Here is an 18,589-nt window from a genome sequence, read left to right on the forward strand (position 1 = left end):
AGGTCATTCTCTCAAGTAACAGAGCAAAGAGGCCACACAAAAAGCTATATAAAAAACTGAGAAAAAGAAGGTTGTTTTTACATGATACACAAATAACCTATGAAACACCTTTCCTCAAGAAAGGAAGTATCACAGTCATGCCAACTGCTAAGAACAGGTTTGTAAGAAACCTCTGGTCGGCTTGTCATTGCCAGTATGGACATTTCACTATTCTGAAGCATCTCTGTACATACTGCCAGACCCAGGGAAACTGACTGCTGCTCATAGGCCTTTAGGCTGAGTCAGTGTGACAATTTCTTCTTCTTGGTGAAGAATGGAGTTCTGTATGGGTGTCCAGGGAGACAGTGTCATGGTTCTCAGTTCAACGGAGGGTTAAGCCAGTTTCCTCAAAGGAACACAGGACAGAGAATCAGGAATACTTTAACTAAAACCTGTAAAGATTTGCTTTTCTGAGTAAGAGATTGTACATAGTGAGAGAGATCAGATGTGCAAAGGTTTTGATTGTCCTGGTATTGATCTAAGTTTGAACTTCACTGTTCCAAATATTCCACCTGTTATTGATGTTAAAAATTCAGGGAAGTGATGTTAATAATTTGAGAAAGAAATTATGATGATTTATAAGAGGCCATAAATTACTTGCATAATATAAATGTTTTTACATGAAGGAGATCCATGCAGATTTACATTTTTATTAATTCATAAATATAAATTAGAGTCTTTTTTAATGCAGTGTCTTTAGTGAGGGTTTGTTTTCCAATATGCAGTCTATTATTTTTAGAAAACTCAGATTTTGCACTAATTCCACCACCTACTACATCCGAGCGGGGTGAAGTTTTGCCAAAGACAGCTTTTGACTAGCAGCCTGTTAGAAATTAGTCAAGAAGCAGAAAAATAAAAATATTAAAATCCCTTAGAAATCACTGTTGTGTATTTGCAAAGGAGTGGTTACATGATTTTGTCATTATGTATCTCCATCAAATTTATGTGCTTTTTCCTTCCAAAACTAGGCTAATCTTTCAAATGCTACAGTTAATATTTCCTTTACACGTTCTTTTATCACAAGGGGATATTTGAGATAGGATTTTGGTTAGTTTTCCTTGTTCCTCCCAAAATTTGAGCTGTTTCATACTTTCTGAGCTATTTTACCATTTCTAATTTCTGGAATTTTGTGGTTTTACTTTTGCAATAGTCTGTGATTGTTTGCCAAAAATTATCCTCACAAAAGGCAAAAAGGTAAAGACATGGATGGTGTATTAAGCTAGTTTCTTCCTAATAAAGGTTTACTCTTATTGATAGAGATATACCCTGTGTCAGTTTAGAATATAGTCCTCTGTTTATTAACTGCACTCATGTTTCAAAAGGTGTGCATTAATCGCTGCAATTGCATTTTGGTTTTTGCAGTTGAAATGGAAACCACATCCAAAGACTTGAACCTGTCAAAGAAAAATCTGATCTAGACTTTTACACCAAAAGGATGAAATTCATAGCATTTCTAGAGACCTAAGCTGTAAACATATTTGACAGTAATCTGCTGATTGGCTTTGTTGTCTCACAAAAGGAAAATGGTGTGTGGGTATATGCGTGTGTGTGTGTGCGTGTGTGTGTAATCCTCAATTAATTTACAAATTATTGAGGTCCACAGCGATTTGAGCGATGGCAGGATTTTATTTTCTCCTTTTGAATTTTTGGAAATGGAAATTCTCTGCTTTGATTCTGAGCAATAGGGGGTGATTTTTTATATACACTGCTCAATTGGAAGGTTATGTGTTTTCCTTATTTATTTCTTCATGATAAAAATTATGAACATTTTATTCTTTTACATTTCTTCTATCAAGCAAATGATATAAATATTATACAGTACATGGCAGATATAAGCATGGCAGTAAAATAACTTAGTAATATACTCATCAATTTGGACTTAGTAATATACTCATATGATGTTTATTAATATGTAGACAGAACACAAAGAAATTGTCTTAAGGGTTCAAATTAAAACCACTCTCACAAAAGTCTGAATATTTTCCTCAGTTTATTCTGTGATGCCTTTGTTTGAATCTATTTCTATTTGTAGTTTGGAATTCTTTAATAATCTATTAACTCTTTTTTTTCCTCTTATTCTGTAGTCCCTCGATGGATTTGTATTTGCACTAAATCAAGAAGGAAAATTTTTGTACATTTCAGAAACTGTCTCCATCTATTTAGGCCTGTCCCAAGTAAGTACACGCTTTCAATTCTAGAACATAACTGTGTATGATGCATTCTTCTGTTTATTATTATTAAGCAAATAATAATTTGGTTTCTGTGTTTTCCATGGATTATTGAATAAGCTGTTTAAGGTGCATCCTGTTCATCCTGAGACACAAGTGAAAAATGTGTCTATAGTATTGAATGTTGAGATGTGTAAGAAAAGTTTTGGCCACAAAGGATCATTATTAATTTATTGAGAACAAATTAAGTTTCTTTTCTCAGTTGTTTTGAACTTTAAACCTCTATACCTGATAGGAAAGGGACACTCTAATAGTACTTCCCTGGTGTCCTATTACTGGATGTTTATGGAGTACCTTGCATTATCCAGGGAGCTGACACGATGACAGGGAGTCATTTGGAGTCAAGAAATGCTGAAAGAGGCCATTAAAATGTCTTGCAGGGAGGGTTCCAACAAGGACACATTTTGATGCTTTCACCAATGCTCACTAATATGAAAAGATGAATTTTTAAAATATAGTAATTTGGTGGGGGGGTTGGTTTGAGATTTTTTTGTTCTTTTTGTTCATTTAATTGCTGACAACTGTTTTTCAAAGATTAAAAGGCAGGGCAGAAGTGGGGCAAAAGTTAGTTGTTAATGCTTATTCCTAATCCTGCAGCATTCAGAAATGTTTAGGCAGGATAGCTTCTTTCTGCTTTCACTTAGAAATGAAGCAGAAATATTTTGCATGATGATTTTCAGAGAGAAACCATCTACTTCCACTGCAGTCACCCTGAGGAGGAAAAGAAAAACTGAAATAATACTTATTTCAGATACTTTAAATTGGGACCCACACAGCTATAATGAAGCACCTATTTCCATAGGCTACTTACTGTCAGTTTTGCTGTACCCCACCAACAATTAAATGGGAAATATTAATATTTGGTGACCAAAATAGACTAATTTTAAATATTATCAGGTGAGAATATGAATAGGGCTCATTAAGTCCTCAAAGAATATGCAAGCAATTGGCTGTAATAAGTTCAGTAATTGTTATTTTGTGCTGGCTTTGGCAAACCCAATGATAGAAATGGAAACAAGAGCTGTTTCTAGCTCATATCAGTATTCTTGTCTCTCATTAAAGTCCCTCGTTTTGTAATAGACTTTAATCCCTGACTTAATCTGTTTGGGAGTTAGTATCAAGAATCTCACATTTTGAAACTGGTGCACCACCATGTTGCTAATACAGTAAAGAATTGGAACTTTAATGTTTATTATTGTCTTATGTTCATATTAATCTGGTTTATGCATAGTATCCAACAAAGTCTAATAAGCCAGTAAAGAAGAAGGATGGATAATTAGTTTAAGCAGGTAAATGCTAATTAGGAAACTCCTGAAAGGCATCCATTATACACTAGCTTAAAACAAATTTTACAGCCCTGGTTAGTGGTGTAATCCAAATTCTGTCAAGGCAACTGCATTTTCTGTAATTGAGATGTGTATGTTTGCTTTGCATAACAGATGGCTCTGTATGCTTAGACTGATAGCTAGGAAAATAATAATTGCATTATTCTGGCCAAAAGAATATTAGCTCTTGGGTTTTGGCCATTTCAGTCAGTCCTCCTGCCAGCACAGCATATGCACATATATGGATTGGATTTTCAAGGAAATTGATGCATCTGGAATAGTGTGGCCATCTGAAATATCATCTGTTCAAGAAAAATTTGGCTTTAACCCTATGTTAGTCTCTTGTTAAAAGCATTTTCTGCCACTGTCTTTCAAACTACAGAGTTGATAAATCTCTCCTTGCTCTGAACTCACATCATGTTGTTAAGACTTTACTCTCCATCTTGATCCATATACATTTCAAGAAAGGGTTCAGATAAATGAAGCAATTTTCTTTGCATGTTAGAGTATCGGAAATATCAGGGCAAATATTTCCATGTGTTCACCACTGAAAGTACTGATGGAACAACTACCATAAATCAGAACCAGTACTGTTGTTTTTTATAGAATAATGAATTAAACCTACTGAGATTTACTAAAATATGTGAGTTTTTTTCTTTTCTTCTCTTCTGTCTTTATGGAGACATTTGGTAGTTCTAAGACCTACAGTATTTATATATTTTTGATATATTGTTCTCTTGGTACAGCATTATACTGCTAGTCTCAATAATGTTAAAAGGAGTGCTGTAGCTACTTCCTACTAAATCACTAGTCAAAGCTTATTAGTTGATAAAACTATTAGCAAGTCTATCCTTGGAACCATTTTTCAAATATACATGGAAATGCTACAGTTTGCATCACACCAAACTTAAAATTCTCATGACTTCTGAATTTCTGGATTGGTGCTATGTAATACATGTGGTTTTGTATTTCTTGCACTGCATGTAAACATTGATATACCCTATGCTGATACTCCAAAACTTTATATTTATATAGAACCTCCAGGCAGTGTTGCACCTAAAGGCATTATAATGTACATTATTATTTGAAATAGCTTCATCAAGTGTTGCCTTTGCATTCTTCCTTTCTGGTCAAATTATTTCTCCAAGATTTCATCCTTGTTTTGTGTTGTTTTGTTGGGTTTTTTAAGTTTTCATTTTTTTAACTAGCATGCATGGAAATAATGTAAAATATATTTTGTATTTGCAAAGCCTAATCTCATGTCTCCTAGATAAAGGAAAATAGGTCTAGTATTGAATCTCAGCAGGTGACAACAGTTATGGTAGTCAATTTTACTCTTTTCTGAACATTTAGAGCCAGTGGTGCAAAACAAATGGATGCCAATGTTCTAAGATAGCTGCAGGACTAATAGCAAACAAATCTGATAAAACAATATCTTGGAAGGTAGCCTGAAAATTATAATAATAAAGTTACCCCTGGCAAAAGTAACAGTACAGTTGAACAGTAAACAAAAATTGCAATAAATGCCCTTTTGACATTACAATGAGTATAGCTTATATGTAGACACCATCGACATATATATTTTGAAATTTTTTTTGTATAATTTATCTTCCCACTACTGCTAACCAAGAATTTTAAGCTAGTTTGGCAGATGTATACTTCAGACCACACTGTGGAATTACAATCAGATCAGTTTCAGAGAGCAGAGATACATTTCAAAGTTTGGGAAAAGAGAGTTAGCTGAAAATAATGAGTGAGAAAGGTAAAGAGCCAAAGCAGAAGAAATGTACCAACAATCTCCCAGTTAAAGGGTCTATGTATATTGGCTTTAGTCTATGTTAACTGTCATAGCTCAGTTATACTTGAGGCAAGCTGAAATAGTTGGACATACTTTTCAGTTCTTTCATGAGCTGTAGTATTTGTTGAAAGACCCAGAAACGTCTAAAAATGTGCAGTTTGGCCAGGATTTCATCTCTGGGTTGGACAACATGATCTGTGGTGGTATAGCCAATACAAATATCTTTTTCCACTGGATCTCTGTAGTGATGTGAAAATGTTTGTTCTTCATGTGTATCTAGTCCCATGCATTTTCCAAGTCAGTAGGTAGTTTTTGATATCAGGGTAACTTCCATCTTTGAAACCCTCAGTCCCTGATTTCCTTTTAATAATGAGATGAGATTTCAAAAGAAAATGTCTAACCACTGAAGAGGCATTTAAATTGCTTCTTCCAGCACTTAGAAGTCAGTGTGAGTGCTTCCCTAACAGATTTCAATTCTCTTGAAAATGTCCGTGTTTGAGACTTGGACCAAACATATGCTGAAACATAAATAGTAACAAAAAGGGAGAACAGTCTATCCAGAAACAGATAGAATAAAAATGTGTTTTCCAGAAAAGATAAAATTGCCTAACATATGAGTTTCAGGTTCAATAGAAAATATTATGAGCTGATAATCTGTCTAGGATGCTTTTGCATTCAGGAAACAAGTTCTTAATCACCTCTTACAATAGTTGTACTCAGCAAGGATGGTATGCATTGTTTCCTGCCTGTGAGGTCCACATCTTAAAGTAAAATATTTCCTACCTTTGCTCCTGCTTGCCCAGGACACAGAGCAGCTTGGCCTGTTGAAAAGAGAGCTCACTAAAAATGAACAGTGCAGCTGCGGGCATAATAAGAGATAGATAATAGAGATGAAAAAGGAAGAAAACAAGAATAAAATTTTGAGAATTTATCTATTTGAAAATAAAGCAGGCAAAACCAACAGGTATATTACGTGTGTACTCTGTTACCAGTAGCATAATATATTTCCTTATTTTGGCTTTCTGTGCATTTGTTCCATGAAATAGCAAATAAAATTATAGCTACAGCACACAAGTACAAGGTCAAATAAATGACAGTACTCATTCTATTTGTGAAGCTATTCTGAAAAGGAACCATGGTGCCAAATGTGGTTTATTTGAATAATAAAGAAGAATTAGATTCCCCTGATAACTTGGCTGAGGGCCAATAAATCACTGGAGGTTAAGAATGCTTTGCAACTGCCATGTATTTCTTTTGCTTTTACGAAGCACAAACCTCAACTACTATGCTCTACCTGTTTTTCAATGCAAATCAAGTTGAGGTTAGTAGATGGTTAAAGGATTGCTTTTGTGCTCTGTTTGCTTAAAAATAATATAAAGCAATCTTGACATTTGCACTGATTCTGTAAATTCTGTCTTATTTTCCTTCTATACCATTAACAAAAAAACATAATAATAATAATGAAAAATCCAGAACTGGAATCTTTTTTAAGCAAAACTAGACAATAACCATTTATTGAACTTAGCCCTTTTTTTTCTGATGTTGTCATTGTTTTAGTGTTCTGAATTTAAATACTTCTACGTAACATGATCATTTGTGCTCATACAGTAAATTGGTCCACTAGCACTGATAATTTTTTAACAGTTTTTCCCCTTAAAAATGAGTAAATAACCTGGGAAATTCTGTACTGGTCATGTGGGGCTTTAATTTTTTTTTTCCCTTAACATTCAATGTTAAGAATATTAATTTATTGTTGTATTTTATCCTAAAAGAAGTGAACAAGGGAGGAGTTCTATTGAAATACAGCAGCTCTGAGGATTTTGAGAGCAGTAAGAAAATATAAGTATCAAAATAATTCAGAAACAGTACAAGGCACAGTGGCACATTATCAATTTACAACATTTAAATTGATAAATGCTTGGTGGTGAAGGCCTACAAGGGCACTTTGAAAAGCAAATAGCGACCTGCTGAAGAAATTGATTTTTCCCCCCCGAAAATGACTGCATGATGCATCATTTGACTGCATGCTGTCCAAGTGCTTGACAGAGATAATCTCAGCAATCCCACGGGTGACCTTATCGTTCTCACCAGGGCAACTTTGTCTAGGTTCTGACTTTGTGCATGTCAAGGTTTCTTCAGGCAGGATCCTTAGGGGGAAAAAGTTCCTCTGTTCGATCCAGATATTGAACCACTCTTGAAGGCACTCCCCCACCCCCGAAAAGGCAAGCTTGTTTCTTTTCTTCATAATTATGAATGAACTGAACAAGGGAAAATATCTATAGACACAGTATCTTTGCTGAGGACATTATTGCCTTCTCAGTGTAGCTTAGCTTAGCTCTTAAAGGAGAAAGGATACCTGCCATTAGAGGTTATCAGATACAGCTGAAAGACTCCAAAATATATGGCACTCTTCTACATAGCAGAAATATCCCACCTGCTTTCTTTATCACACTCACTGTTCACAGCTTTATTTTTGCCATCCTCATAGTATTTAACATCAGTACCTAATCATTTTTTCTCTATGTTGTTTTTTTGGTTTTTTGTTTTTTAATCTCTATCCCAACCCAAGAACTTTTAAGACAACTCAAGTGCAAATGACAACCTGACAGAAGTCCTGAGCATCAACATCAATATGCATAATTTTGCATAGACATTCTGTAACAACCTTCGCTGTATGGTCATGAAGAGGTCCAAAAGTCCAAAAAACACTTAGCCTGTTTTATCAGGTTATTGAAAAACAGGTTTTGTCTTGCACAGAGAAATATATTGCCCAAACTGTGATGAATAATGGCATTTTAAAATTTGCAGGATTTTTTAAAGTGCTTTGTATAATGAACAAACTATTCTTCATGTGCAGTTAGTGAGTGTTAATTATAATTACTAACTAGGAATCTGTTGAAAGCAGCAAATGTTATGCTCTGTTTGGTACCCCAAAGCTGCTTTACCCACTGCCTTTGACACCCACAGTTCACTGTATTCAACCTCTTTTACCTCCTTCTTTCATCCACAACATTAATTCTGAGTGAACAAGACGTGCTTCCCTGCTTTTGACAAGATTTGCTGCAGTCTCATGCGACAAAAACCCAACACTCATTCCAGATTCAGAAAGTAGGATTTATAACAGCATTTTAATTTAATGTTGGATGTCGAACATATAAAGAGATCACAGTAGTACTAGAGCTGAAAATTGATGCCTTTTTTATTAGTGTCCTCTCAGAAGTGGGTGAGCCGCTGTTTGTGCAATGGAGCACAGAGCACCACAGTCAGATGAATGAGGATATGCTATCTGCAAGGAATCATATTTCAAACCACTGTCTGCCTCTATTGATGTGCTCAGAGTTGAAAGGTTATGCTAGTAAATGCCATCAGAATTTTCAGCATTAGAAATCTGTGGAATAATCCGCTGACTGTCACTTTGTAGTGAGTCCAAATGCAATACATAGTGATGCTTTAATGATTTTTTTTAATTGAAATTAACTTATTGTTACTGATCACATCGTTTTGCTTCTTCTTCTACAGTGTATTTAAATACTGCCAACAGAATTGTCTTATAGGCTCCACTGAATATAGCTGTCTGTTGAGTTAACTAAAGAAATCCAGAATGTCATTTTACATGAGAATCATGTTTCCCTTATTTATTCTTTTGAACATATTTTACCAGCCATTGAGGCTGAAACATTGAAAGCCTTTATGCAGAAGGGATTCACTGGTTAAAATGAATCACAGATTCTCCATGCAATAAAATATAGCCTCATTGGTTTAACACTTAAAGGCTGAAGACTTTTTATGTCACTTAATAATTTCTACCATTTGCTGTTAAAGAAAAAAAAAGGCATTTGATAAGGTATTTTCATTGCAATTCTTAACTCTTTCCAGTACTGAACAAGACTGAAAACATTAGCATTCAGATAATTTGCTTCCTGATGGATGCAATGGTTTCAGATTATGTTAATAAATATATCTGGGGAAATTGGGTAAGACAATTTAGGTATTTTATGTTTCTCTTTCCTATTAAAGCAAATTAAAAGTTTTCCTGAATTAATATTCATATTATCCAAATTAGCTACAGACTACTTTTGGTATCTTCTTTGCATTACATTGTAACATATTCATGTGGAAGTTGGAGCATATTCTGTAAAACAAACAGCTGTGGAATAATTGGGGGGGGAAAAAAACAGGTACTGGTGAGAAACATACACATTTGCCCCAAAGGTATTTTCCATGCTTTTCGGGCACATTAGAGATGAGGAGAAAATACCCTCAAAGAAAAGTAAGTATTCTGCCTTTTCAGAGTAAGTTCAAACAGTCATTCTTCTCATGAGTGATGAAAATGTCACTTCTAAAAAAATTGTAATTCATAGATTTTCATTAATAGTAAGAAAATATACCTTTCATTGCTTATAAAATGGACTGATTATAAACTTTGATTTTCTTTTACATCCATATTTGAGTCAGGGAAAGTGAAAGTCATGACTCAAGTATTTCCCATTGTAAAATTATTCAAGATTTGTAGCAGAGAAGCAGTAGAGGATCACTTGACAGAACTTCCATTCCAAGCACTTGAGAAGGGTGAGTCAATCCACAGATAATAAAGGGTTGGTTTAAGGTTATGAAAGGAATAAAACAGAGCCCATGTGTATTAAAAACACAATCACCAAATGGTTCTGAGCTGCAAAATAATGCTGCAAAAATGAAATATAAAATACTGCTTTAAACTCAGATCAGCTAAGTGATATCTTCAGCTGCAAATCCTCACTGGCAGTTCTACCAGCCCAACTTAGGGCTTGCATATGAAAGCACAAGATCAGGAAGCGGCTCAGAAGAAGGATAGGAAATACATCTTATTCTGATTTTGCCAACATCATGCATTATTACAGCCTTGGTCAGGACTTTACTTGCTCTGTGTTCAGAGTTAACAGATTAATACTACTCTGAGAAGAGAGGATTGGTAAGAGAGCAGGAGCATTCCAAATTCTGTGGAGAGTGTCTTCACTGCAGATGGCATCTAGTCAAGAGAACCTCCCAAGTCAGAGGCTAATGGTGCTTAATCCCCAAGGTTTGTAATGGAAATTCAAGACAATCATGTCCATGTATTACTCTTCCAGTATTAATTTATATTCTTTTGCCACTCCCTGTTCATCTTCAGCATTAAAATAGACCTATGCTGCTTTAGCATTTTAACCCCATGTTTCCCTGTATTATCTTCTGGCATTTGAACCAGGATGCCATCCAAGACATCCTCTGCCTCTGCTCCCCTTTGCACAGCCGCTGACAGCAGCTTCCTGGTTAAGTTACAGTGTGAAAGAGAAAGCTCCCAGGTTGCTTTCTGCATTTAGGGGACAGGGAAAAAGAGCAGCAGAAAACTTGTCAGGCTTACTGTGATCCAGTACTTTAGCTTACTTGCTTAGCTGAGTTCCTTAACAACATTCACATCAAAAGCTCTCTCTGCTGTTTGCTCATACCTTCAGAGCTGTCCACATTCATCCTGAGTATCTTGGCTCTGCATGGATGATGTTTATTTATCGTTCTCATGGCACTCCCGCAGAAGCTTCCTCTGCAGATGAACCCATAGAAGAGCCAGTTTAAAGCCATTTTACAAGCTAGGCCATCAAAATCTGACATCAGGACCCACCCCATCACATGGCCTGCTCTAGCAGTGCTGGCACAGCCAAAACCAGCCATGCAGCAGAGGGGAACTTCTACTGACCACCTGATGAGGTAGTAGAAAACTAGGAATTCATTTTTCCCAGACAGGAGCTCAGATGTGGCAACAGAGTGAAGCAATAAACTTTCTTTGCCCAGAGTTAGAAATTTAGGGCAAAAAGATGAGACAGAAAATCTCTTCCTTCAGCAATGAGGAGATATGTCTAAGAGCAGAATCATCTTCCCTTTAGAGAGAGGAATCACCAGCATAAATTGGAGGGATGCAGAATCAGATTAGCATGAGGGGACAGACAAAAGAAATGCTCTAGTGTGAGCAGACAGGAAGGGGAAGACAGAGAAGAAACATATCACACTGCCCCTACTCAGCAACAGACTGGTGAGGAGACATGCTGTTTCTTCCTCAGCAACCAAGCGAAATTTTGCTAACCTTTGATATTCAGAACTCACAGCCCAGCATAAACTCAAATAGTGAGTCTGGTTCATACTCAAGATATATGAAAATAATATTTTAAAGGGCTTATTAACATTCAGGGGGGGTTGCACCCTTTGTGGCTTTGTATTTTCAAGTCTTCTTTTTCCATTAACTACGTGAATGCTAAAAATGTGCTTTAATATGTAGGAGATGTCTGATACTTTTTGGGAATATCATGATTCTACAAAAAACCTTTGAAACTACAACCAAACCACTTGATTGGCAATAATATTATAAAATTTGCAATGGTAAAATATAAAGGGGAAATACTGCTTTATTTCTCTATCTCATGGATCTATAAACCGATATAGTGTATTCTGCTCCTACTGTATTCCAGATAACTTTTAAAGCCTTTGTGTTAATAAATCTGGCCTTATACTAATAAAACGTATGACAGAATTATTACCTATATTAATTATTTTATGTTTGAGTTCCTGTCTTTGGGTCTTTTGGGTGACAAGTATTGTCTAGTCTGAGTACTGCTGTATTAGGATGTAGCCATTAAAGTCAGGCACACTCTCTACCTTTTCGTACTGCATTTCAGAGAGATGTCTCATTTGGGACAGCACTTATTCATGCAGAAGTGGTAAATACAAAGCTGTATGCATTCCTGAGATTCCTTGAATAACAATGGAGCTGTCCATGTATTCTTATTGAACTTCCATAACATATGCATAACAAAGATATGATGAAAATCGTAATTGTATCTCTTCTATGTATTAAAGCTGCATGTGTGAGTCATGACTTAAAGTTTGTAGGAAGACATGTTTCCTTTTCTAAAATTCATTAATCCAGTTGGAAGAGCAATAGCTTTTCCTTCTATGTTTGTTTCTTCTGACATGACATGAGTCTGATCCACAGCCTGTAAGTCAATGAAGAGATTTCACAGCTTTTTGAATGGTTCTCATTTTACTCTATACTGCAAATATGTTTCTTATTTTACATTGAGAATGAAGACATATTCTGTAACTTAATGAGCAATCCCTCTGTCCCTATAAGCAACTAGTACTTTGAATGAGTGACAGTGATTTCTTGTTTTTGTTTCTTATTTGTTACAGATTGCTTGCAAGTTTTAAAATATTTTGGTCATATGATACATCAGTTTCTTTGTCCCATCTCCAATTTTATATATTCAGATTTGAGTTAATTCAAATCAACATTATGTTAAGGCATTTTAGAGGATTCCTGCATTAATTGTAATTGGTACATACTCTATTTACTGCAACTTTATGTGCAGATGAGTTCACGTCTAACCACTGAGAAAGATGCACTCCAAAGACATAAGAATCTTCATTATCAGAGGGGTTGGCTAAAAAATGTAGTGGAAAAGGTATATATTTTATTAGTTGCATGTTTGGAAGTGGTGAACATTGTGATATTTTTATAATCTCTTTCCTTTCTTCTTCTGATTCAGTCTGTCTTCCTTCTTAGCTCTCAGATCAAGTTTGGATGTATTGTTGCTTAAGTGTGCAATGCCTTCCTAAAAGAAGGCAGTTAATAGAAAATAATTCAGTCACTGAAATGAACGTAAGCAAATTCCAGTTTCTAGAAATGGTATTCTCTCTCATGCTCATTGCAAATATAAGGATTTCTATTTCCTGTTTTTTGGTTAAAATGTGTCTACAGAAAGAATTCTGCACACTTCAAATTGAACTTATTCCAGATGTTTTCTTTGGCTAAATACAAGTAGGTTCCTTAATATTTGTTCTATTCTCCTCTCTTTTTTTGATATCACTACACTCCTCTAGGTTTCTGTACACTTGTGACTGTGAAGAAAAATGTTATGTGTTTGATGGACAGCAACTAAAATAGACATTTTCAAAACAAATTATGCTTTTTCCATTCTAAGTGGTTAGGAGCTATTCAACACATTAGTGCTTTACCTGTTTTGGACAGTGATGTGACTAGATCTGACACAGTCCAGTCTGCATTCTCATGATGCTTTTGGGATAAATCCCTCCAAATTAGCAAAGTCTGCAACTTCCCTAATGAGGGTGCAAATTCTTGTGAAGTAATAAGAATAATAAGCAAAACTGGAAAAATAAAACCCCGTATATAAAAATATAACTTTTACAGCTCATTAATTAAAATTGACATTGCAGAGTTTTTACAGGACAAAGAGACTACAAAAGGACACTACCATTTTAATGTGTTTTGGAATGTTTTCAGTTTAGCAGCCAAGAAAATCATATAATTCTGGAATCCATTCACCTCTTTAGTAAAAACACCAGTCTTCAATTTTAAATAGCATTTGTAGAAATTAAAGAAGGTAAACTGAAATTATTTCTAGAATGTCACAGCTTCATTGTGATACTATGATACGGCCTATGCCTTCATTGTCATCTACAACAGCTGGGAAGGTGCTGTGAAAATAATGTCACGTCTTTTAAAATAACTGTAAGCCCCAAAGATTTTAAAGGAGATTATCATTCATACCTATATTTGCTATTTTGAATCAAGTTGTTGATGTGTGATATTCTTTATTATAGCATTAACACCCGTGTCACGGCAATATCAGAATTTGCATATAAACAATCAACATAATGGATTTGAAGTAAAAAAAATGCAGAGTTTATTTTTATTTTAAATAAAATGCTTGCATATCCTGAAATGCAAATATTTATTCTGTGCATGTATAATTATAATATGCCCATGATAGCTGATAATTTTCTGATTGTCTTTTATAGTCTCATTTAAGTCATATTTATTCTCTTGCATCCATGGTCTTCATTCAACTCTGGACATCTTACTGAGCTGTAGTACAGGGGTTTTTTTGGTTTTAACCTTCAAAGGAATTTAGTTGAGCAGATGCTACATTGAACTAGTCAGAGTAGAAAGGAAATGATACGGCTTTTAAAGGGCACATCTAGCATATCTACTGGGCTAAAGTAATTCTGGCAATGCTTCAAAGGATATAACTTTTGATGGTAAAGTAGGTAGGCTACAGAATGAAATCACATATGGCAAGCTGTCAAAGTCTTCCTACACATTCAGTACATTTATATAAGTGCAAATGGATGCCACTTAGATGGGGTCCCTAGCAATTTCCTGTTAAATCTGCTCTAAGATTATCTGATATTATTTGACTAAATTATCTGTAAAAGCTGAGGACAACTTTTATGATCAAATATTTAGAAATTAGTTTTTTCTTTTTGGCAGATTATCTGAAAAATTAACTGCAATTGTATTAACACTTGAAAGCAAAGGGCTTTCAGTAATAGCAATTATATCAAAACAGGGATAATGAATTGCTGTATATCAGCTTGAAGAGGACGCATTTATAGGTCAATGATGTCAATAGCTATAGTTCTCATAGACACCTCATTTCTTACCCTTTTATTCCATGCTAATGCTAAGCAGACGCAGTTTTAACTTTTAATGAGATTGGTGACTATGAGAATCTCATTTCACAGTGGAAGGGAAGTTTACAAGGGATGAATATTTTCACCTTTCAAAATTCAACCATAAAAGTTGTTGCCCTTTTACAAATGCTACATCGATGATTAGCTATCCCCCTCCCCTCTAATAAAAATAAATCCATTCATACTTATTACAAACTTTTAAATTTCTTTTTTATATAAATTCTGTTAGTTGTTTTGAATAGCACTCTAGTATAATGACAAAATGCAGGATGCCTTACAGCATTAGCTTTATAGCCAGGAGTATGTATGCATACATATTTTCATATAATACATCTCTGTATATGGATGTGTATGAGTGAGTGATTGGAAGAGCAACGTCAAAGGCATGCTGAAAAGTTCTTTATCTCTGTCCTGCACTGTCCCTCATTAGTAGGAGGTAAGGAATGTCCAGCTGCAGCCTTACAACCCTGAGCACATGCATTTGCTTTCTGATTTTTGGCCTTGGTTATCCTTGAGAACTATGGTAGGATGAAGCACGTTTAGTTTTGCTGGGGAAAGGTGCAGTGTGGTTAGTGCTGTTAACTGTTGAAGGCTGGAATCTGTTTACAAAGGATGGAATCTAATGAGATTTGGCCATGGAAATCGAAATCCCTCTAGACAGACCTTTATATTCATTTGGCCCCCTCACACACCTGTGCGTGGCAGTAGCACATGTTCCCATCACAGCTCGGAGACTGCATGCCAGATATAAGCAATCAGGCTGTCTAGTTATTCACATCTTAGAGGATCCAGGAGCAAAAAAAGAGTTCAGAAATGCACAGCTTTGGTGAAGTGTCTGTCTCTTTTTTTAGCTCCTGTTCTGCAGCTCCAAAATCACACCAATATATTAATCCCATGAGTCACTGCACAGATCACACCCTTGGCCCCCATCATAAGCATAGGGCATTGTAGATTTAGAAGTAAATAGAATGAAGGTTTGTATTGATCTGTCTAAGAAGTGGTTGCATGTTCAGTGGCATATGCCTCGGACAAGTCTCAGTGTGCTTTTATTGGAATGACAAATAGCCTCTTGCTGGTATAAAGGCAAATCTATCTGCCAGTTTCAGATCCATTCTGTAATAGAAATGGGAATGTGATCAGTGCTCAAAAAAATCTTACTGCTTTAACATGAGTAAGAAAATAAGCTGTTGTGTCTAGACTGAGCCTCAGCTGAAATTTTCTGAATGATTCAGTCTGAAACAGATGTGTGTCCTGTAAAAATTTCTAAACAGTGGTAAATTTGACAATGTGACAAGGAACTGAAAACAGTTTTCTGACAGATGAGTGTTAAAACAACAGTAAAAAAAGGTAATGCTACAAGTTGAACTTGAAATAAAAAGAGTATGAGTAGAAGAAAGTATGGATAAATCATAACAAAATCATAAAATAGAGTATGAGTAGAAGGAAGGATTAATATGTCATAACAAAGGCTTGGATCCTGGAAACATGAGCACAAGAATTCTCACTGAAAGCTGTGAAACAAATGATAAATCTATTCAGTTAAACCTTAGAGGGACTGGGGCTTGGATTTTTGAACTGTGGGAACTCATTAAAATCAGTGGCAATCTCACCAAAAACAAAGCAAAAGCAAAATTTCTGGACAGAAAAATTATGACCAAACACATTTATTAGCAATACTTGAATTTCAGTAGTGAAAAAGCACTGGTACTCTGTGTGTTTGTATTTTGTTTCTTTATACCCTGTGTGTTTCTATAAAAACCCAAAATTGATGCATAGGTCACGTGCATCTGCTTGATCATTTGGTCAGTCAAAAGTATGAAATTACATGTTTATAAAAGTAGGACATGGACCTCAATGTTTAATTGATTTTTTATATTTTATATATTTAAATTCACAGTCTGAATTTTGTAAACCTTACTAAACATCTAAAATTGTGATTGGTGTTGAACAACAGCTCCTGCCCAGGAAACAAACAAACCAGGGAAGAATGTGTCAAAACCCATCAGTCTCTTGTTGGCCCCATGCCAGGAGAACAGGCAGATTTCATATTGAATTGAAAGCTCAACATATTTGAACATTGAGGCCTCAGCTGTGGTAGGGCATGACATTTTGAAATTGGCATATTTGCTTTAAACAGGGAAGGTTTTGGTGATCTGTAGATGTCCCAGAAGTAGTGTGCAAGGGTAGACACAGACATATCCCAATGCAAATGTGATTTTCCAAACCAACTCATTACCAAAATAGAAACTTGATTATCAGTGCAATATACACACACCTTGGAAAGAGTTAATTGTTGAGCCTGTCCCTTCAGGAAATTGACATTTATATTATACAGTATATTTAAAATTTATATTATCCCGTATATTTTAATTGAATCCAAATACACTTGATTTTATCCATAAAGTTACAAGAGGTTTCCTCACTGTATAGGGGCTTCAGTTCTTGAGCAGAAATAACCTAGATTAAGCAAACTATGAATGGTCCAAACTACATACACTTGCTTTCCACTTGCTCCTTTAGCTCCAATAACAATAAGTGTGTGTTATGAATTAAAAAGTTTGGGAATTCCTTACAAAGACCCTTGCTCTATGGCATGACCTCCTTCTAGAATCCTAGAAAAGGTGTTGAAAGTGACTCTGTGTGGTGAGAGCTGGGGAATAGAGATAGGCAAATTGAGTTCCAGAAATCATCTGCTTCTGTTCATCTTGTGAATAAATGAAACCAAGGCTGTGGCCATGAGGGAAATCTGAAATGCTGGTCTTATCTTTCCTGATACCTGCAGTCATGTGTAAGACACAAGCACAACTGAAAATAGCAGGAGTAAGGCAAAACTAATTGATGCATAAGCACAGCTGAATGGAAGTGTAGAAAAGGAGTGATAGTGCAGATTCATTTTCTGTAGAGATGGCTTTCTCCCCCTCAGATACAGGACTTTGGAAGCCATGTGACAGGTAGTTTCTCATTCTTTTCTGCTGATGCATCTGCTAGGTTGTTTCTAACTCTTTTCAAGAATTTACTTAATAGTCATATGGTATGACTCCCAGCGTGGCAAACACAACTCTTCTTGATGTACCTCCACTTCAGTGAAAGGATCTACCACAGCAGTGAATTTCATCCACTGTGTTAATTTTCTGGAAGGTTATTACAGTGGTGTTATATTCTTCAACTTCTACAACAAAGTTAGGGCTCTTGTCTCTTTGTAAATGTGAAAAGATTTATGTGTTGCATAACTAGAGTATTGCAAATAACACTTTTACAAATTTTAAAGTGGAAGTACAGTGATTTGATTTTAGTTTTCTAATCAACTACTGGAGGTTCAAAAAAGAAAAATAACCCATAATTATCACTTATACAAAGGAGTTTAATTAATTACATATATGCAAAAAATTGTAGCTAATGAACTTCACCTTGAAGGTTATCTGGGAAATCTAGATAGGTTATCTGTACTAAGGAAAATGATCTTCCATCTTGAGTTGAATTGCATCTTTATGTATGTTTAATCTACCTATATAATATATACTTTCATAGATTTTTCATTATATACTTTTTGGCTCATTTGTTTGGTACTTATTTAAATGTGTTAAATAAGCACTGAAATAAAAAGTGCTAAACTGGAGACAAAATACTCCTTTCACATTGCAGAGTAATAATGTCTGTTTTTGATAGGAGATATGATTGTAGCATGCACTGTTTGTGAGCGT

The 18,589-nt window shown here is 35.3% G+C and overlaps 1 protein-coding gene across 3 annotated transcripts in view; it reads left to right on the top strand.

Annotated features, from left to right (window-relative positions):
* NPAS3 (neuronal PAS domain protein 3) overlaps positions 1–18,589 on the top strand; it is a 592,966-nt gene that overhangs the window by 412,161 nt on the left and 162,216 nt on the right. For all 3 annotated transcript variants that reach the window (XM_054275330.1, XM_054275332.1, XM_054275333.1), the window contains one exon: positions 2,124–2,213. In XM_054275330.1, coding sequence (XP_054131305.1) covers positions 2,124–2,213 — 90 coding nt within the window. The remainder of the gene's footprint in view (positions 1–2,123; positions 2,214–18,589) is intronic.

Source organism: Melozone crissalis, unplaced genomic scaffold (genome assembly GCF_028551555.1).
Source record: "Melozone crissalis strain CALT ecotype California unplaced genomic scaffold, PUWL_Pcris_2 ptg000018l_1, whole genome shotgun sequence".
Classification (NCBI taxonomy): domain Eukaryota; kingdom Metazoa; phylum Chordata; class Aves; order Passeriformes; family Passerellidae; genus Melozone; species Melozone crissalis.